Source organism: Podarcis tiliguerta (genome assembly GCF_965153285.1).
Source record: "Podarcis tiliguerta genome assembly, chromosome: 9".
Taxonomy (NCBI): Eukaryota; Metazoa; Chordata; class Lepidosauria; order Squamata; family Lacertidae; genus Podarcis; species Podarcis tiliguerta.
The window spans coordinates 20,916,064-20,938,837 of NC_139542.1; the positions used below are offsets into that span (position 1 = coordinate 20,916,064).

Genomic DNA, 22,774 nt, shown 5'->3' on the forward strand with positions numbered 1-22,774 from the left:
CTCCTTTATCAGTTCGTGACGGCAAGGATGACCTTGGCTGTTTCAGTGGAGTAGGGATGACATGTCTAGGTCTTATCTTACGTTCTGATGCACCAACTAGTCCGGGAACAGCGCCAGAGTTTGTTCTTGGATTTGGTGACCTCTTGCTCCAATATAAGAGTAGGAACAGGAATACCCTTTTATGGTCAGAAGTACAGGAAGGAATACCCTTTTATGGTCAGAAGTACAGGAAGGAATACCCTTTTATGATGAAGAATACTGGAGCAGGAACATATGTGATGTCAACCTGCGTGTATAGTTGGATTCCTGGGGAAGGAGGGAGAGGGTGCCTGGAGGATATATATACTGCATGAAATTTCTCATTTCTTTGGACTTGCTGTGGACACACCACGCAGGTGCCTTTCTGCTGTTCCGGAGAGCAAAAATAAAGAACTCTTTCTCTGAACCAACCCTCGGTGTCATTTGACTTCCTTCCTCCTGTCCGGGAGCAACACAAACCCAATCGGTGAACTCCAATTAGGCTACAGCATTACCCCAGTATGAAGTATAGAATCATAGAATTGCAGAGTATGAAGGGACCATGAGAGTCATCTGTTTCAACCCCCTGCAATGCAGGAATCTGTTGTCCAACATGGAGCTCGAATCCACAACCCTGAGGTTAAGAGTCTCATGCTCTACCGACTGGGCTATCTCAGTCACAATAAGCATTGCACCAGTCACTCACTGTCAAGCATATCAGATTGGTTAAGGAATGTGCAGTAGTACATGTAGTACTCCATTTTCCAATTGTAAGAACAATTAGGAAAATTTGTATTTTTACCTTTTTTCCAAAAATCCCAGGACATTATCTGACTCATAATAGCCAGTGTTTCAACTCAGAGCGTGCCAGAGCACAAATGGAACAGAATGTTGGGCTGTGGGATTTCTGTTTCCCTTTAATACACTTGAAGACTGATGGAAAGGGTTTTTCAGTGGCAAGTCATATGTGTGTGTGTGTGTGTGTGTGTTTGCACAATGCAGCCTGTATTTACTAGCCAGTACACAGACAAATTGTTAGTAGCTGTTCTTACACCGTATAGCTCACTATATGAAATTCAAGAGACTTCTGTGAACTGTTTTCTGCCTGGAAGTCAGCCTGGAAATTTCTGAACATCAGCCTCTTTCGCAAGGCTTCCAGTAGAGGATCTATGGTGGGAAACTGCATGAAAACACTCTCACTACCAGCTGGCATTTCAAGCCTTGAGGTTTTGGATGACTAAGGAATAAGTTCAGGCTGTGCAAATTTGAGGACTTCAAAACTACTTCAAGTTTGGCTCCCATCTTTGTATCTTTCTCCCCTACCAAACATTGCTTTAAAATCCTTTGCCATTTCTTCAAAGACTCAGACAGCCCGACATTCTTTGTAATTGTGGGATGAACAGGTACAAAGGGAAATGAAAGAGCTTTGTGTGTGCGCATGCACCAACGAAAGCAAGATACAAGATATTCTCCAAATATTTTAGAAGTTGTAATCCGATGGGGATGATAATAGTCTGATCTGAACTTAAAGCCCAACTTCTCTCAAAAAGGCAAATGCAGCTAATGGGGGCAGGGGTAGAGACAAACACTGGATCCTCAAAACGCCCTAGAAGCACAAGATATAAAACATTTATATACCGGGGTTTGTCCTTTTGGATTTTAGTGTAGCATACAATCAGTACAATAAAATACAGCAACGATAAAAGCATCTGACAAGACCCTTAAAACCACCATGACATTTGCACAGGTTAATGTGACTGAGTAAATTAGAAGTCACTGAATTGGCCAAGCCCTGATGGACTGTTACTGCTGCCTGAAACCTGTTATGAGTACAGCCTTCTGGTGATTTTAATGTTGTGTTCTTTATTATGCGACTTGACTGCATTTTGCATGCGGCTATGGCATTTCCTGTGTAGCTATTGTATGTGCCCTGGGATGATTCTAATGAATAAACCCAATGAATAAATAACAATTTATTTAATTATTCCACCTGGTGCCAAAAAGATGGAAGTTTTGGTGGCAGGAAGATTTATTTGGGAAGAGCATTCAACAACCAGGGCACCATTGTCGAAAATGTCCTCTCCCTTGAAGCTGAAGGGCATACCCTGAAAGGAGACGGCATAGAGCGAAAGACCATGGAAGAGGATCTAAGAGCACAAGCCAGTTTGCAAGGGCAGTACTATATATATAACCCATGCAATTGAACTGGGAGCTTACCAGAGGAAAAACCACTGTGGACAGAGCATCATTGTTCTGTTGGCTAAGCAAAGGTTCTCCACTTTTGACAAATGCAGACCCCTCAGCTACACAACTACCTCATATATCCCCAACGGCAGCAAGAATGCTACTAGCCCAGAGGTGGAAGGAAGGAGAAATACCAACAAAAGAAGCGTGGCAGATGAAACTGATGGAGTATGTGGAGATGGCGAAACTGACCAGGAAGATCTGAAACCAGGAAGATCAAGTATTTTCTAAAGACTGGAGTAAATTTGAAATTTATTTAAAAGACCACTGTAAACAGTTAAAATCTTTGGCAGGGGTGCATTGACACTTGTAATGTGGAATTATTTATGGTAATTATGTTTATATAATAGATGGATAATGGTAAAAGATGCAGCAAATTTAAATTTAAATATGGAATCCATGGAGGGAGGGAAGGAGGTCCGAAGGTTCAAAAGAACCTTGTATTTTAATGTTTGAAATGCTTATGTTTTATATGTATAAAATTATAAAAAACTCAATAAAAAATTATAGAAAAGAAAAAATAACTCGTATATCCCCCTTGTTTTGCTGCTTGCCTGGGATTGTCAGGAACCAGGTATGCATGGCTAATTAGTACAAATCAGAAGTACATGGCTAATTAAAATAATACTCTCCTTTCAGGGCTGTTTGAAGGATGACAGCAACACTGATAAGGTATATGAAGACCACCCAAAAGCACTGTGTTATGTACTATGGGTCACAAGTTGTGCAGGCCAGTAGTAGCACAAATAGGAAGTGCTTCCTTCGTTTCATCATATTTCTAATCTGTATGCTTTAATCAAGTGTGTCATTATCTAGGTTCCTTCCTACGACCTGCCCACAAGAGGGAGTAAAAAAGGAAACAGAAAAAAAGTCCTAATAACAATACTGCAAGATTTGCAAGCCAAATCAGAATAAACAAAACCTAACATCTTCACTTAATGCATGGGAAAGGAGGGCATTTAAAAGTGTGTGTGTGTGTGTGTGTGTATTTCTTCAAGATTTTATTATGCTGTACAGCATTTATTTATTTCTGCCATGTGTATTTAATAGAAGTTTGAAGTGCTTTATTTTCCTTTCCAATGCATTATTAAATTTCTTCCACCCACCTTGCATAATTTCCAGGCCTTGCTCTTAACAATAGGGACATTTCCTTCATGTACTCTCAACCTGAAAGAAATTATTTGCAGCCTACATACAAGAATTCCACCCACCATGGGAAAAAAAAAAAAGAGGTGGAAGGAACTTTCAGTTCAAGCCCTCAAAGAAAATTAGGATACAGTCTACGCAACATAGCCTCAAACGGCAGAAGGCTAAAACAACGTAAAATTCAACAAGGCTAAGAAGAACCAGTGTGGACCATATGAGCCTTGTTTTCTCCCATTCTGTATGCAAGAATGACGTCAATGCGTGAGGAGACCCAAGTGGATTCAAAGTGGATCATAATTTGAACAGGAGTTAGCAAGTTGAAGAAAGGAAAGAGATCAAATTGCATTTCAGGTTTGACTTACAGTGTACAAAAGGCGGCAGGAAGGTATGGAGTAGAAAGTTGGGACTTGTCATGTTCTTCTGGTCAGAAGGGAGTAAGGTTAACTCCTCTTCAGGAAGAAGGCAGGGCCAATCAGGAAAAAAAGACCATTTATGTCCTCCCTGGAAAGGAGGCCACCTTCCAGTTTCACAGCTTGACTTCAGCACAAAAATTGCTTATAAATAAAAGGCTGTGGCCAGATAACTACTATTTTGTTGATGACAAATGTAAAGAATATGGGGAGATAGGAAGTTAGGAATCCAACAGTGTGTCCAACTAAGTCACTTGGAACAGCTAAGATACACAACCTTTGCTGTGCCAGTTCAAAAATTATGATTTTATGGTGTTTTAATGTTTTTTATTGTACTTTTTGGTGTGGTATTTTTCTTAGTGATTTTTTTCCTTGTAAATAAATGATTGTTGAAAGCCAGGGCCATAAACAGCCCCGAGAGCAACAAGGTGTTATGGCATGCCACCAGCAGTCACAGGGACACTGGTGTGTGTGTCTGTGTGTTTTCAATTTAAACGAGGAAAAGTAGGAAAAGGCCACTTTTCAGAAATGTTAAGTCACAGGAGGGGAAAAAAAAGTTTGTGTGTGTGTTTATTATTAAGAAACCCTGCACATATAAGTGGAAATGGGACAAAGCAAGCTGATGGCGCACTCATTGGAAAGGGAAACAGAATGGGACTAGACTGGTGCACCCATCCATAGCAACTGCTGAGAAGGTTCTGTCCTTGCTACCTGTTAACCATATTGTTATAATGGTAGACCTGATGGCATGGCATGATATCCAGATAGGTTCATTAGGGTGTATGTGGTCCTTCAAATAGCCTGGCCCCAAACCAAAAAGACCTGTAAAAGTTAAGACCAGTACTTTGAATTTAGCTCAGGAGCAAACAGGTATGTATTGTAAGTTGGGTGTTACATGCACAAATCACCTGTCCCCACCAAATGTCTGGCATCTGCAATCTGTATCTGCTGAGGCCGCCCCCACACAGAGTCTGGAAGCAACCAGTGTGTGTATGATTGTAGCCAAATCTGCTTTCTTTGGGTGGCTTCCTGCTTTAGGGACATTCTCCACGAACTAACTGAAATCATACCCTGGTACGGCATTTGCTGTCTTGCTGTCTTATCGTAAAGCTCACTGATATCTAGCTTGTTATCTACTATATATACCATCAAACTCTAAACAATGCTACTGCCTTGCTAACCTCCATAATAATAATAATAATAATAATAATAATAATAATTTATTATTTGTACCCCGCCCATCTGGCTGGGTTTCCCCAACCACTCTGGGCGGCTTCCAACGAAGATGAAAAATACACTAAAATGTCACATATTAAAAACTGAACAGGGCTGCCTTCAGATGTCTTCTGAATGTCAGGTAGTTGTTTATCGCTTTGACATCTGATGGAAGGGCGTTCCACAGGGCGGGCGCCACTACCAAGAAGGCCCTCTGCCTGGTTCCCTGTAACTTGGCCTCTTGCAGTGAGGAAACCGCCAGAAGGCCCTCGGAGCTGGACCTCAGTGTCCGGGCAGAGCGATGGAGGTGGAGACGCTCCTTCAGATATACTGGACCGAGGCCGTTTAGGGCTTTAAAGGTCAGCACCAACACTTTGAATTGTGCTCAGAAACGTACTGGGAGCCAATGTAGGTCTTTCAAGACTGGTAAGTCTTTCAAGACCATAGTGTTAGCTCCTCCCCAATTTGTATTCTTTGCATTTACCTCTGCTGAATTTCATTCAATTCAGTTCTCCATTTTGTCAAGACAATTTCAAATCCTAATACTACCCTCAAGGGTATTTGCAGTAGATCCTCCTTTTATGTCAACTGCAAATTCCCTAAAGTGCACAAGCTCTCTTTCTTTTGTAAAGGCTTATCAAAAGCATTAAACAGGACTGGATACAGGTGCAGATTGTACAAGGAATATAGCAAGCTCTGGGTATCACGGTGGCTAAGCCTGAAATCGGACAGCATTAGTTTCAGATGAAATTATTCATATAAAGGTCTTTAACAAGTCTAAAACATAACTTATTAGACACGAATTCCTCCCCTATTCCATAACTAAATTTATTACCTTGGCTAATGTAGACATTGCCTTTATTTTGGTGGTCAAAATTTTCCACCTTCAGTACAGATAAGAAGCCAGACATATAATTAACCCAAAGCAATAGCAACAATTTATGCTATTAAAGATCACACATTTTGAATTTCATAATAATAATTGTAATTCTCCCCTGCTGCTGCAAAGTGACAGTTTATAATAAATTAATTTGACTTAGTGCATTCAAAGACAATGCATTGGGGTCTATTCAACACTACTCTGAGGGAGGATAACTTAGTTGGAAACAGTCCATTGTTTCTTGCCAAGTTGAAAGGACATCTTTTAAGAAAAGCATCTGCTAATCTCTTCCTAAAGGATGTCAAGCCATAAGATCTACCGCTTCACTTCTTAGCGGATCTCATCATTAAAGTAGATTATACTTGCTCCAGAAGATTAATTCTGCTATTGAACCTTCCCAAGGGGAATTTCACAAGCCCCTCAAGGAGCCAGCTGGGGTTGTGGGGAGACATTCAAACTCTTTCGTAAACTGTCAGCTTTTATTGTAAAATCTCAGGCTCTTTTATTTCAAGATTCCACATATAAAGATGTGCTCTTCAATTTTACGTATTTGAAGATGCAGAAAATACACAGTTGCTCAATAAGAAATAAGCCTGTCCTAAACTAAGGAGTGTGCTTGGCACTTAATTTTAATTTTAAAAACAAACTAATGTTTTATCAGGACTATTTCATATGTTCAGATAACTATATTTCTACTACAGTGGTACCTCAGGTTAAGTACTTAATTCGTTCCGGAGGTCCGTACTTAACCTGAAACTGTTCTTAACCTGAAGCACCACTTTAGCTAATGGGGCCTCCTGCTGCTGCCGCGCTGCCGGAGCCCGATTTCTGTTCTCATCCTGAAGCAAAGTTCTTAACCTGAAGCACTATTTCTGGGTTAGCGGAGTCTGTAACCTGAAGCGTCTGTAACCTGAAGCGTATGTAACCTGAGGTACCACTGTATACCCATATTGGCCATGATCCCTTGGCTAAGCATATCCTATATCTCCACAACAAAGTTTTGACAAGGGGCTTGAATATGAGGCTTTTAAACCTGGTTTAAGGGGTTTGCCCAAACACATTCCCTCCTATTACTGTTCCAATTATTATAGACTACAATAATCTATCCTTGTTTAAGAGAATTTCCTCAAGATCATCCAGCACAGATTTAAATCCTTAGCTTGCTTTAGCTATTTTTAAGCAAAACATACTCCAGCAAAAGAGGGTGCACAGAAAAAGCATGAGGCTGGTGAAAAGGAGTTCACCGACCAATTTGACAAAATCTCTTTTGACTGGACTCTAGAACTAGGCTGGCACAGTCAGTACAATCAGTAACCACTGGTTTGTGATGTCAGGCAAATTCAGCACTGGCCTGCAAACAATGCATGTGATAGAACTACCCTGACTGATTTTAGTTAAGTCCTAGTGACTGAATCTTGCAATGTTATCTATCATCTATCTATCTATCTATCTATCTATCTATCTATCTATCTATCATCTATCTATCATCTATCTATCTATCTATCTATCTATATCATCTATCTATCTATCTAATCTATCTATCTATCTATCTATCTATCATCATCTATCTATTATCATCATCTTGCTTTGCACATTTTTATCCTGCTTTTCCTCCAAAGGGCTCAAGGCAGTGCTGAAAGTTCTCCTCCTGAAACTCACAATATCTCTGTGAGCCAGGTAAGGTTGGGAGAGAGTGAACGGCCCATGGTCATGCAGCGAACTTCATGGCTGAGTGGCGACTGGAACCCCAGTCTCTCCAGACTTAATCCAATACTCCAACCACTCAACAGGAAAAGGGTTTAATCCAATTTCCTCAGAAAGATGTTGGGCTTATCACCCTGTGTATGGAATATGGTTATCTGTCTTTAATATACTTTCAGTATGTTAAACTTTCAACTTTCAGTATATTAAACTTCAACTTTCAGTTGAAGGAGCACATTTCTCCATGTGCCACAACCCATGGTTTATGACTGGGGGATGAGACCCTTCTCTCAGAACTCCTGCTGTGGGTGGCAATGAGGATGAGAACTTAAGAGAAATCTTTCTCTACTGAAGCACCCCATCTTTGAAACTCCCCCCTGGGGAGTCTCCTTCTCTGGACATTCAATTCTTAGACAGAATTTAAAGACAATTTTTATTTGTTCATTTCTTCAGAAGAAGACTGGAAGAGTCAGGCACTATAGGTTTTAAAAACCTGCATTTTCATTGTTGTTTTGGATAAGGTATTTTCAGACTTTATGTTGTTAGCGGCCCTGGGCACCCTTCATTTAGGAAGGGAAGAATATAAACTTAATAAATTAAACATAAAGCTTTGACAAAGGCCCTGAAATCATGGTAGCATTTGCACTTTTCCTCTTCTACTTCTGTGCTACACCCACTTACTGCTCTTGGATTCTTATATTAGCCATTGGATGCGGATATGAGTAAAATGATTCTTTGGATAACTATAGTCTAAAAAAGGTTCCATTCTTTGCTAATCAGAGACTAATACATGTAGATTTACACCACCCGAGAACTGCAGCTGATAATGAGGCTAAAATAGTACTCCAAATTATGGGGTCACCAAAACTTAATACTTGCAGGCTTTAGTTCTGAGCAAAAAAGTAGGAGAGCATTTATGCTTGGTTATCTTAATGTTCTGTCATTTTGCTAAGTGGCCCATTTAGTAAAGCTCACTTAATGAACAGCTTTGTACCTCTGGAATCAAGAGAAACATATCTGTGGACTATATTCTTTCATATTAGTGAGAGTCTAACACTTCCCTTCTTAAGAACTCTAACAATAAGGCACACTGAAATACTGTTATCTTGCGGTTTATGGGATGACTCTTATTGCACTACTAAAGAGGTAGATTTTTCAAAAGTCTTCAATACAAATTATAAAGCAGATGATAAAATAAATTTTCTGTTGGCTCCCCTGTTAATCTTATATTTTCTTTGTAAATTAATTATCCAGAGTCTATCAACTTTTACTGTTCTGTGACCATGATAAAATCTGTCTCTCCCACTAACCACTACAATATCGGAAACCCAAGAAGGCTAACATCATGTATTAGTTTTCACACTCCTCTCACAGTGCTGGGGACCCTAAGAACTAATTTAGGTGCTTACCAAAAGACTTGGACTAGAATTTTATAACACTTTCCATTGAAAGGGAAGCCCAAAAGTTACTTTTGGAAGTCTCTTTAATTTCAAAAGGAACCACCAAGTTGCACGAAGGGGTTGCTGTTTGAGAAATCCATGCCCAAAGGTGATCAAAATGGTTGCATACTTCCTCTAATTCCAGCCAAAATGCAAAGGTTGTTTTACAGTGCCATGATTAGAGATTAACACATTGAAATACAGTTTCAGGTTTTGAGAAAATAAAGTAAAGCAGCTCAAAATTTGGTAAAAGTAATGTTTTCATTATTCAAAATTTTGACAAATGAAATTTAAATAAGTAACTATGGCAAGAAAACATGCACACACTTTGCCTGCAATAATTCAATGGTACATTTCATGTGAAACATTTCTTTACACAATGTTTGCTACAGCAATATAGCGGTAAGAGATGCGACCGTGTGTTCACCAGAAAAGAACATTTAAAGGGGGGAGGCGGTGAAACAAATAAATATGGACACAAATTAATTTCATAGCCAAAGTGAGAAAAAAAACTTACTTCAATACTGAAGTACCCTCTGTCAACATAGTCCCCTAGAAAAAGGTATCGTGTGTTGGCAGGAGAGCCTCCCACTTCAAAGAGCTTCATCAAGTCAAAGAATTGTCCATGGATGTCCCCGCAAACTGGAAGAGAGAGAGACACAAGTGGAAAGACCAATTTATACAGAACATTATGAACACAGCTATACTTCTAAATCCTTACCTAGGGCTTATTGTAATGTTTTAGGGCCTAAACAACTTGCATCAGAACTGTCTAGTGTGGTATTGCCTACAATGGGTGCACTGGCATGATCCACCAAACTAGGCTTCCTATGGTTGAGTCTGCAGATGTTGGACTACAACCCCCAATAACCTTAGTGTTGCATGGTCAAGGAATCCAGGGATCTGGATCATGTCCAAAGCCCGGAGAGGGACTAGGGCCATGCCAGGACCCCCCGGGAACCCCAGGGGTGAGAACCAGTCAATATACATTGATGGCATTCCCCCTGCTGGTTGTTTACCCTTCCCGGCTTCCTGCAAGGTGGGGCAGGAGCCAGATATAGTTTTGATACCAATGCCTACGTCAATACCAGTCACATTTGTGTATTTTAATAAAGTTGTGGCCAAAATTTGCCCATTAACATTTAAACTAAATTCTGTCTCCACTTTCCATGGGGGATGGGTTTTGGGGCTCGAAGCACAAGTTCTAGTGTTCTGAAAGAAAGAGGAAAAACTTTTATCTGTCTACTTTCTTCATGATATGCATAATTTTATACATAATTCTTCTTGTTATGAATGTTTTTATATCATGCCACCTCTTTCTCAAACTAAAATGTCCCAATATTGCAAAACCTTTCCTTATAGGGGAGTTGCTCCACTTCCTTCATCCTTTTGGGTAGCCCGTTTCTGAAACTTTTCCAACTCTACAATGTCCTTCTTGAGTGAGATGACCAGAACTGTACATAGTATTCAAAAAGCGACTGCACTATAGATTTGTATAGCCTTATCGTGATATCAACAGTTTTATTTTCAATTCCTTTCCTAATGATCCCCAACACCAAATAATTTTCTCTCAGCTGATGCACACTGGGCTTAAATCTTCATTGAGCTATTGTCAACCCTAAGGTCTCGCTCCTGGTCAGTCACTCACTGACAGTTCAGACCCCTTGAGTGTATATGTGAAATTAATACCCCCCACATGCATCACTTTACTCTTGTTTACACTGAATTGCATTTGCCATTTTACTGCCTTTTCACTCAGTTTGGAGAGGTCCTTCTGGAGCTCTTTGTAACCCCTTCTAACAATCCTGAACGGTTTTGCATCATTAGCAAACTCGGCCACTTCACTGGTTCACACTTCTTTATTTACGGAGATCATGCACTACTGAGTGATAAATGTCTCAAAATTAGGACTTAGAAAAGCCGCTTATTTACAAGGAAAGAAAATTATGGTGTTGTACAAGTGCTTTTAACGAGGTTGCACTAAAATTTACCATGCCATACAATACAAACATTACTCATATTTCATTGTCTTTTCCCCCACAGCATTGCAAATGCTACCCTGACTCACTATCTAAAGGAAAACTGCAAATTAACCTTCTTTCCCCTCCTCTAATCATTAGGACAGCCCTTGCCTGACAGCTACAAGAAATCAATGCGGCAACTACAGCAATGGGGGTATTCTTGGAGCCCTTACTCACATTGGTTGATATATGAAACCAATATTACTACTGTTAAAGCAAATTATTCCTTGTTTTTCCTCCTATTCTTCTACATCTAGTAAGTGGCTTGAGGATTTCAAAACACAAAATGCATGTGTGTCAACTCTTTATTCTAATTCCATTGCTCTGAGCTCATTGGTGGCCATTTTCATGTTATTTGTCTGCCACAGATTTCCAATAGTTATATCGCACCTTTGAAAGAATATGTAATAAACACAGCTAAATGAGGGGAAGGGGGAAGTCATGAATATTTGAGGGGGGAAAGTTACTGCATCTTGAGAAACAGCAATCCAAAAAGAAAAACAGCAGTAGTTATATGTAAATTTAAAATCAAGAGTCTTTAAAATGCCGGTTGAAATAAAGCAGTTTTTGCTGTATGAGAGGGTTGGTGTAACCACTGTGTTATAAAAGGGTAGAACACTTGGGGCTTTCTCACTTAGATAAAGGTGAGTCATGAAGGATGACCGAGATGCATAAATTTTTGCACGGTGTGGAGAAAGCAGACCGGTAGTTTTTCTCCATGTTTCATAGTACTGGGTCATCTGATGAAACTGAATTGTGGGAAATTCAGGACAGAAGAAAAGAGGACTTCTTCCTACAGCACATAGTTAAATTATGAAATTCTCTTCCAACAGATATCATAGTGGTCACCAACTTGGATGGTTTTGGAAGGGGATTAAAGAAATCCCTGGAGGAAAAAGCTAACAACTGCCTCTAGTGGATACTGCCTAACACCACCTTCTAGTGACCAACGAAAGATACCTTACTTGTGGACTTCCCCAGAGGTATCTGGTTGGCCACAAGAAGAAGAATCCATACTAGATAGATCTTTCAACAGAAGCCAGCAGGCCCCTTTAGATTTTTAGAAGGGGCTCAGGATTGTTCTCAGGAACAAGGAAGAAAACATCAATGAATGAAAATGCATCCATAGTTTACTATATAAAAGGCAATGCCAGATGTATACAGAGATCAGGCAGTCAAGGCAAGCAGGAGAAGGCAGTGGTGCTGGCCTTCAAACTTTAAATATGCAGAACATAGTAAACATCATGAGACGAAGTGGGCCTGAAACATAGGCTATTCACTTTGCAAAGCAACACATTTCAGAGGACAATAGGAAACAGGGAAATTTGTTGTATAACCAATATAACCTTCGTATATTCAGAAACCAGAGACACTGTTTTCAACAAGGGTTACTCCCAGGTAAGCATAGATAGGATTTATGCCTAAATCAAGAATAAGCTTCTATCCTTTCCTCACTCATAAAACAACTATGTGTTCAAATAATCAAATCCAACATTAAATGAATGACATCAAATGCAGAATTAGCTTACAGTGAAAAACAGAATTCCAAATAAAAAACCTCTACATACTTTATCCCATCTCCAGTAAAGAGAACCAATAACTAACCCTTGCATTCCAATAAAAAATAATTATTAGACAACTTAATTAAAACGAGTATTTAAAATCTAATGAAATGTCTTAAGATTCTATTTTTTTATCAAAAGCAATTTCTGTAGCTCCTATTAAGAACATTGTGATTTCTCTGCTCTGCACAATTTAGTTTAATAAAGCCATTAGATCCATTTTACCAGCTTACCTCTCAGTTAATGCAATCAAAATGTATACACAGTACAACTTTATTATGACAGAAAATACATTTTGAGAGAAAGAGGAGGAAAAAACCGGCACAGTAGGAAAGTATCTGAATGCAGTTATCCTTTCATGATCTGATTTCTTCAATGGCTGCAAATGGATGCAATATTATTTATTGGGTTTCGAGATGAAAGCTTGCTTTGCCGCCCACAGATACTTATTAAATATTTTATCTTGAAAGCTGCAAAAACAGAGCCCAAGGGCTTTTAGAGGAGAGCTCTCCCGTTTAACTTACAGGGAACACTCTTCTTGCTATTATGCTACAAGCTGCTATTGGCCGTGCCACTCTGGGGTGAGGCCAGGCCAAATAGGCTCCTTTGCCTTCATGAAAACACACATGCTCAGACAGTCTTCAGTCACATGGCATCACAGTGCGACATCCATATGAGGGGAAAAAAAACCCACACCAAGTGGTTGAATTTAAGCCCTTAACAGCTGCTCCTTGTGGTTGTTTCTGGATAAGAACTAGTATATCCCACAGTGAAATTCTTAAAAGAATCCCCCTCTTAACTGAAATGCATTGCAGATGCACTATGTCTGTCCCATCAATTTACAGACTATCTTGCATCCTGGTGCCATTTAAACAACGCAGCTTTTTCTTGCACACACCCTTTTCTCCCCATATCTCCAAAACTCTCTGCCATAATGAGTTGTCATGTGCATCAGCAATGCTGTAGCATATAGCAGTGAAAATATATTTATATTTGTTTCATGCTATAAAGCAGAAATTGCTTCCACCTTTCAAGTTGTTTTATGGGGGTAACTTGACAGATTGCACCAACTGCACCTCAAGCCATCTAGAAGCAAAAAAACTAGGTTCTTCATCAAGCATATATTTGATGGTTGGCTGAAATAAATGACTGGGGTGGTGCATATGGCTCTGGTGCCACATTCTGTGTTAACAGTTACCACTTCCTCCTCCTGCTTCCTCTCTTATCAAAGCAGCTTCAGGCATGCCAGAGTTTGTTTTGTACATGTGCACAAAAGAGGCCGGGTCACATATGGAAGAGTGCATTCTATATTTTTGGCTGAATTCCACTGGCTAATTTAAAATCTGCAGTGTGCGCTACAAATAAAAAGAGGATCCATCATCCCCAGATAAAATCTCAATGGGATATTTCTACAAAGAATGGGAAACATGAATGGGAAATGAAACAAGGAGGTTTAGAAACAGTTGCTGAGTTCATGGCATCCTTTCTTCAGGAGACACTGAATTTCAGAGCAGCTTGCTGTTATTGCTCTTACAGCCAATTACAAAGATAAGTATGAGGTATTTAAAACCTCGTAGTTTACTCTCAATTTTGTCTATGGGCAAGAGGAAAGCAACAGTTACAACCTATATGTTCAAAGAGGCCACCACAGCTGGACTTGCTTGACACATACATTCCATTGGTAGATAACCTCATTGTTTGTTAGAAGTTTACAAACATAAGATCCAGCAAAAGGCATATCTAATCCAGCATCCTGTTTCTTACTGTGGTTAACCAGATGCTGTGTCTCAGCCCACAAGCAGGACATAAGCTTGCCCAGGAAAGATACTACTGCACCCAGCTTTTGACAGTCTGCTCCACAGAAGGCTTCTATAGACAGAAGGCTTCTAGAGAGCCAGTATGATGTAGTGGTTAAGAGCGGTAGTCTCGTAATCTGGGGAACCGGGTTCGCGTCTCCGCTCCTCCACATGCAGCTGCTGCATGACCTTGGGCCAGTCACACTTCTTTGAAGTCTCTCAGCCCCACTCACCTCACAGAGTGTTTGTTGTGGGGGAGGAAGGGAAAGGAGAATGTTAGCCGCTTTGAGACTCCTGAAGGGGAGTGAAAGGCGGGATATCAAATCCAAAACTTCATCAAATCAGAAGGAAACTGAGAGAATGCTCCAAAATGGTAAAGAAAACATACAGATACAGTATGATTTCCAATGCTGAGCAAGTACTGACAGATACATACAGCTGACAAGACCATGTGCTGTCAAAGCTAAAATTTCACAAGTAGCATCTTGTTGTCAAAACTGATGTTTAAGCCGTGTGCATCTTTTTGTATTACACCTCCCTGCAAGAGAATTGCTAAAAATAAAAGAAAGCGTAGCCTGCTTAGATAGCATCTTTATGTTCCATGAAGCATGTCTAATAACTTTATCAAGGACATTTATGGACATTTGCAACATCACGTACATTGCAAACAGTACACAGTCAACAATAAATAGGGAGAGAACAAGAAAACATGCATTCAATAACTCTTTCTGATGAAAATTGTTTGGGGTAGGCTTGTGTCAGATGAATTAATATGACATTAAGCACATTATTAAGAGGGAGAGATTATCTAAATAAATTATCTAAAGATTTATTTGTTTACCAAAGACCTAAAGAATTTTGCACTGGAAGGTTTTGATACAATGTAAGCTTGAAACCTGAGTCCAATTGATTGTCCAATTTTCTAAAAACCAGTAATGAATTTCTGAAGAGAACTGTTAAGAATTTGGTATGCATCCTCTGATAAAGTACTCTCAGAGCATCCTGGGATTAATAAACTGAATTGGGGGAAAATGGAAAAGTGTATGGTTAGATGTCCTCCCATGATCATATGAATTTCCTTATATGAATTTGCCAATAAAACCTTTGAATAAATACAAACAGCACAGCAGAAATTCTTTGTGAACCTATCAGGCTCAAAAGGGGGTGGCATTTAAATGACTCCTTTTCTTCTTAGAAATATTTTCACAGGGTGGGGCAGCACAGGCTACATTTGCGTGCCGTCTTCATTTCCCCAGAATGCCTCTGGGCCATGTGTGACATTCTGAGGAAATGACAATTGCTGAAGCTTGAGACTTTGTGCCAGCTGATGCTTCACTTCAGGTATTTTTCTTTCTCTTTGCCCTCCCAATTTTTTGCATGGATGTTGCAAGTGGTCTGCTTTGAAGACTTCAAGCTCTGCTCTGAACTAAGGGATGCATTCAGAATTCAAATCAAAACTAGCCCCAGCATCTCCAGTGTTGCTGATGGCTCCCTGGGACTCTCCTGTGCCTCCAGCTGTGGAACATCACAACAGCTTCTTGTTCCCTCCCAGAGACATATTGTACTCCTTTTCCCTCCTGGCTAGTGTACACCCCCCTCCTCAGCCTTGGATGGATCCATCGCTGGCCAAACGTAGCTGAGTGGTGTACACAGCCTCTCACAGGATGAAGAACTCAAGCTGCTTGTAGACGAGACAATGTGCTTGGAGTCAAAGCCCAAACCAGGAACAGTAAGTTAGGGAGTCCTGCCCTGGCACACCCACTGATTCCACTCAAGGTTTGGTGGACGGAACAATTCACCCATGGCCCCTCTCTTTACCCTATCTCCCCCCTTATTAAAAAAGATTGGGAGAAGTGCAGCAGGGAATTTGCAAAGTGATCTCTTTCCAGCTGCATTTGCCTCTTGTTAAGAAGCCAAAACAACAACAACAACAACAACAACCTGGCAGTGTGACTGATGATGTAGCATTAGGCTGGCCAGATTAAAGTTTCCAAAGTAAGAGACACTGGAGTTATTGATGTCTGAAGCACGTCTGTGCAAGAGTGGATGGGGAGAAAGAGAGAATCCAGTCCATTCAAAGAGATCTGGGATCTTTTGAAATACCGGGTGCTCTTCTTTAAAAATATAATTACACCCCCTCTATCTACTATTGCTCCCTTCAAAGTATCAGAAGGATCTGTGAGAAACACACATAATCTGGCTGTGATGTTTCTTACTTGGCATTCTTTACTCTACTGTGTGACTCTCTGCTGGGACCTCCCTGTGATCAAATGCCTTCTGAAGTGCTTCTTTTGCTCCTACCATGGCTATAGAGAAAGGATAGAACTCTCACACTTATTTAAAGTGCCTCTGTTTTGATTTGTTGAAGAAAACTACTCTTCACAATGAATGCATCCTTTCAAACATGGACTGGATCTCAGATCAAACCTAAAATGGAATGCAGGAGAGAGCATGGGAGACTTGACTAGATCAGATTCTACTTGATGTTATGTAGGTTTCAGATTACACCTAGCAGTCTCTCATCATGTGGAAGTAAAAAACTGACTGTCTCTAAGCATATATGAGTTTCTGTGTCTCCAAAGGATCTCCCGCAGTCCTGTATAGCTGTAATTCACAGCACAAACCTATACATGCCTAGACAAGCTTCCCATTAAGAAACATATGTCCATGGCAGTGGTAGCAGATGATGATAAAGATGATAACAGCAACAACTGCAGCAGTATAGCTAACAAATTATCAAGGTTGTCAAGGGGGAGAAACATTCACTGTATGTTTTATATTGAAGTGAAGCAGGACAATGGGACTCCCTTGAGCCCTGTGTCCAAAATTACCTGAGCCACACCACTAGAACAGATGCCATGGAATATTATTTGTATGGGACTACATAACCAGTGAGGTATCTGAAAGACACAATCCTTCAAAACACTGAATAGTGCAGAAACCCTTTCCCTACATCTAGGTTAGATTACTGCAAAACGGCATACGTGGAGCTGCCTCTGAAGACAGTTTGGAAACTTCAGCTGGTGCAGAATTCAGCAGCCAGGTCGCTCACCAGGACAAGACAGTTTGAGCATATAATGCCAGTTCTGGCCAAACTACACAGGCTGCCAGTTAGTTTCCAGGTCCAATTCAAAGTTCTGGTTTTGATCTATAAAGCCTTAAATGCTTCAGGTTTGCAATATTGTAAGGACCACCTCTCCCCATATTAACCAACCCAGACCATGCAATCACCCTCTGAGGCCCTTCTTCATGTGCTCCTCCATGAAAGGTCTGGAGGGTGGCAACACAAGAGAGGGCCTTTTTGTGGTGGCTCCTTGCTTGTGGAATGCTCTCCCCAGGGAGGCTTGGCTGGTGCCTTTGTTACATATATTTAAGCACCAGGCAAAAACATTCCTCTTCTCACAGGCCTTTGGCTAATTAAACAATCCATGGTCTTCAAAAGTCTCTCTCTCTCTGTGTGTGTGTGTGATAGATTTTGTTTGTTACTATGTTATTTTGTGTTTGTATATTATAAACCACCTTGTGACGCTCGGATGAAGATCGGTACAGAAATTTAATAAATAATAATAATACTGAATCCAGTATAAACAATCCGAAGGACAATTGTTGTGCTGCACTCTATGCAATTCCTTAATACATGGAGCAGAACAAGACTATCAATGGATTCATTTTATCAGTCTGTTGCTATCCTTTACAGAGTATCTATAGAGAGTATAAAAACATATTAAGGAAATAATATATTCTGCAGTATTCACTTCGTGACATTTTAAAACGGAAGAGCTCTCAAACACAACTGAACCCTTTGTTAACAAAAATATACTTTTCATCCTTCTCATGTGTTATCAGACAGGGCTCTGTTTAGATATTCCAGCCACTGGAATTGAGATTATTAATTATTAGGAGCAAGGTTTATTCAGCAGTAAAATGATTTCTCCAGAACAATCTGTCATTCCTGCTTGCTTATGGTTTTTTGAAGGATGGCCTATTTCTGACCCGCTAAGAAGTGGACAGTTAATTAATTTTACATGGTCTCATTCTACTGCTGGTTTGTGAGCCAGCATGCTCTACAGATTTTCTTAAAACACACACTAGTGTAGTTGAAAAAAAAATGCTTAACTTTGGTTTTACATGTTTTTGATGGATTCCCGGCTCTTCAAATAATAAACTTCTTTGACATCCTTCATTCAGTCAAGAGTGTGTGTAAATTAGGATTGTGAGATGATGCACAATAAGGAGGTCTTGAAAAAGCACATAGTTGGTAGCAGACAGTAGAATTCAAACACAACAACAGAGATTTATTAAAACAAATGGCACCAACTTTAGGCATAATCTAGAAAAGGTGAGGCAACTATCCATGTTCCAATGCTTTCAGACGAACAGTTAGACATGTCAGTATTTTTAATATATCCCCATGAAATAAACTGAATGTAAGAATGCTTAACTGTGGGTGAAGCTGATGCTTTTGTGTTTGTGATTGTATCATTGATTGCTGTGATATTGTGGGGTTGTTTGGTTGGCACTATGCTGGGATATTTGTGGACACAATTTGCACCATCCTAGAGTCACTGGTGATGAGCGCCGCAACCCCAGAGTTGGTCACGACTGGAACTAATGGTCAGGGGTCCCTTTACCTTTACCTTAGGGTCACTGGTGAACACTTTTTTCTGAGTGACTAGAGATGGAAGCATCTCGACTGCAATGGATGTGGGAACTTACATGGATTCATGAACACTATCGTGAGTGATATTAGTATTGCAGGACATTAGCAAAGACTGTTCCCGACTTGAGACAAACCAATTCCATTTCACTGGTGGTGGGTGAGGGGAGGGTAACTTAATCTTGTTTTAAAACAGAACTCAATGCAACTCCCAACTAACATGCTTATTGCCTGCTTCTGGGCAAAACTGGCCCTTTAGGATATCTTAACAATCAATAATGTTCTTCCCCATCAAGAGCAATATATATAATAAAAAATAAATTAATATATGTAAACTTTGCAACAGTAGTACAATCAGTTTCTTGTAGAGGGCTTATCTGCTTGATAATGAAGTGCTGATTCTTGTTGCTCACATGTGATCCTTTATTTACCAGTAACGGAATTGAAAGAATTTCAGCAGAGAGAACAGATGGACATTCCCAACTGTGGATCTTGCTGTCCCCTAACATACTTGATATTCATAAATGGTGCTGTAGTGTCCAAGCAGTGTTCACTCTGCTCCATGTGCTGGGTGTCTACTGTACATAAGGTCTGTCTATGAGTTCAGCTATGTCACAGGGGCTAAAAAGTAATCACTGGCCTGCTTTGCTTCTGTACATATACTAGACCTTGTGAAAAAGCAAAATGGGTCATTAAGGCAATGACAGATCAAGGATGCAACTCTCCAGGACAACAAAAACACAAGGATAAGGCTGACACAATGAAAGTACCATTGTTTTGCCTTAGCCATTGTTAACATAGTATTGACATTAGTATTGTTGTCAAATACACAAGGCACCCCACTTGAATTCCACGAAGGCTAATATTAACATATACAAAGCCTGATTCAAAGTAAAAGAGGCAGAAAATTATATCATTTCTATATGCAATCCTGGTTTGGCACTTATAAAGGGAGGAAGAAGCACTTCGACTGCAGCAGTAGATAAAAGATCATCCTTTTTCTTTTGTTTTGGTCATGCCATGATGCATGCCTATTTCTGCTGCTTGAGAAAGATGGAGGGCCCAATGCTAAAGAGACAGGAGAGCCAGCAACAGCTAAGTGACCAAGCGTAGGCAGATACAGCCACACATCAACAGAATGGGTTTCAGATCCAGAACCACGAATCTTTTGATTCCAGAAGCATCAGCTTTTACCACTAGGCCAGCCTGAAAGGGCTTGGCAAATGTTGGACCTGGCCTGCTTTCCTGCAGAGTCAGGACTTTTTCACCTTGCCTCCTCTACTACATTACTGCTGCAAATCTGGTTAAGCATTGAAGTGTAAGGATACCATCAAGGCTGCTGTAAATGTCAGTCGGCCCTGCTCAGCTGGCTCTGTAAATCCCCTGGCAGAGCTGACTCATCAAGCAGAGCAACTCATCGCTCTGAACTGGTCCACACATTATGCTACGTCTTAGCTGGTTTTAAGCCATGGATGAAATGTGAATATGCCTCCCGCCCCTGCGAGTGTTGTATGAACATGAGTCATGATTTGTTTCACAAACTATCGTTTAATGTGAACAAGCAGTGTGCTGGTGTACATTACACAAAAGTTCCCTCGGTTTTCCTGCAACACGCCAGCCACACTGTGAACACAATAAGCCAGGGTCTGGGTTTGCTGTTTTGTGTGAACCAGGGTTTTTTTCCTCTCCAAACCTTGAGCAATAAAAAATATTTGTCTTCATTTACCACTCATGGTTTGATTGGGGGAAACAAACCACGGGTCTGGGATTGAACAATGCAACAAGCAGGTTCTGGTTTACTTCATCAGCAGCATGGCAGAGACTTTTGAGCAGAATTCACATTAAACCATAGGTTGTTTTAAACGATGGTTCAATGTGGTGTGTGAAACAGGCCAATGTCACATATACACATATGATACTGTTGTTAGGGAGAGAAGGTTACCAAAAAAAAAAGGGAACAGGATAATAACTTGCATACCGCTCATGCCATGTTGACAAATGCTTATATGATCAGGGGCTTTGCCAGAAAGTAGTAAACTTTGCCACAGTTTGGCACTATAGCCTGGTTCACACACATACACCATTTGATCAATGATTAGCTGAATGTATAGACTGAATGGATTTGTAAAAACTTGTGTAAAAATTTCAATTGTGGTGTTGCAACTGTGAGGGCTCATTCACACATGCAAGTAACCACTTGACCCTGTCCCCATTAGCTGATAGAAATACAGCCTCAGGTTACATACGCTTCAGGTTACAGACTCCGCTAACCCAGAAATAGTGCTTCAGGTTAAGAACTTTGCTTCAGGATGAGAACAGAAATCGTGCTCCGGCAGCGCGGCAGCAGCAGGAGACCCCATTAGCTAAAGTGGTGCTTCAGGTTAAGAACAGTTTCAGGTTAAGTATGGACCTCCGGAATGAATTAAGTACTTAACCTGAGGTACCACTGTAGTAGAAATATAGTTATCTGAACATATGAAATAGTCCTGATAAAACATTAGTTTGTTTTTAAAATTAAAATTAAGTACTTAACCCGAGGTACCACTGTACATGCATTAACCAGCCCTACATGTTGTCAATAGAGAATGAACACAGTACTCAAGTACTGTACAGTACATTTATGAAGTAGGAATGGGGGGGGGGGGAATGGAGACACCTGCAGGTAGAGTCCACATAGGCTAACAAATATGGAAGCAGCAGAAACTGAACGTCTATGAATACTTCTTATGTAAAGAGGCAGACATTTAGCAAGCAGGACTGACAATGATTTTATGCCTTCTTGCATGTACAGCAGCGCATGGAAGACAGGACTTCAGGGCAACTAAATTGGCACATTTCAGATATGCTTCTCTGAAGCCCTTTGCTACAACGATAATCCCTCGATCTGAATGCTCCAAATGCTCTCAAGTACTGAATGGACAGAGGATTTGGAGTTTTGTTTGCTGGACAGCAGGAGAGTTTTTTTCAATTAATAGAACAGCTATTACAGTAAATGGCTGGCAAGGGACAAGATGTCTCTACTTCTCCTGCTCCCCCTAATGTAATTTGACCTTTCCACAGTGCACACATGGCAATCTCATCTCGGAGATTTTACACACTGATTGCACAACAAACAGACAGCAGAGAAAGGGGGAAGGGAGTGCTTCTTCGGTCAGTGTTTCCAATTCAGTTCACAGGAATGCCTATAGTGTCTCTGGAAACATTGTTAAGGCTAGCACAGAGCGAGGGCTTTCGTAATGAGCGGCTGTCTTATGGAAGCTTACAACATAGAGGATTGTGGGGGAGGGGGACAGCAAGAGAGAGTATTTATTTCTGTCCTGGCTTGAATAATTGTATCTTGCACAACTACAAAGGCAAAATATCCTGAAGTACTTTGAGAATCACACCTTCCAAGCCCTACATCCTGAAGGGTATTTACTTGAACAAAAGCAAATAGTGCATGGTACTTTATTCATACCCTATTTTATGTACTGGGGTGCCTTTTTAATTTTCAAAAAAATCAACATAGTCTCAAGAAGGCATCCCAGAGCTCTCCTCTCCTCTATGAAACAATCTGACCTGGATCACACGATGCAGTAAACCAAACTGTGAATCTACAGGTTTCTGGAGAAGAGACTGTAGCTGCTGTGCTCCTCCTTGGCCTTTTTTACTATGGTGCTGCACTGAGCTAAGTTTGGTTTAGTGT

At 40.4% G+C, this 22,774-nt stretch overlaps 1 protein-coding gene across 6 annotated transcripts in view; it reads right to left on the bottom strand.

Annotated features, from left to right (window-relative positions):
- Positions 1 to 22,774, bottom strand: part of PPP3CA (protein phosphatase 3 catalytic subunit alpha) — a 185,773-nt gene that overhangs the window by 58,952 nt on the left and 104,047 nt on the right. For all 6 annotated transcript variants that reach the window (XM_083456786.1, XM_083456784.1, XM_083456782.1 and 3 more), the window contains exon 3: positions 9,571 to 9,695. In XM_083456786.1, the coding sequence (XP_083312912.1) occupies positions 9,571 to 9,695 (125 nt within the window). The remainder of the gene's footprint in view (positions 1 to 9,570; positions 9,696 to 22,774) is intronic.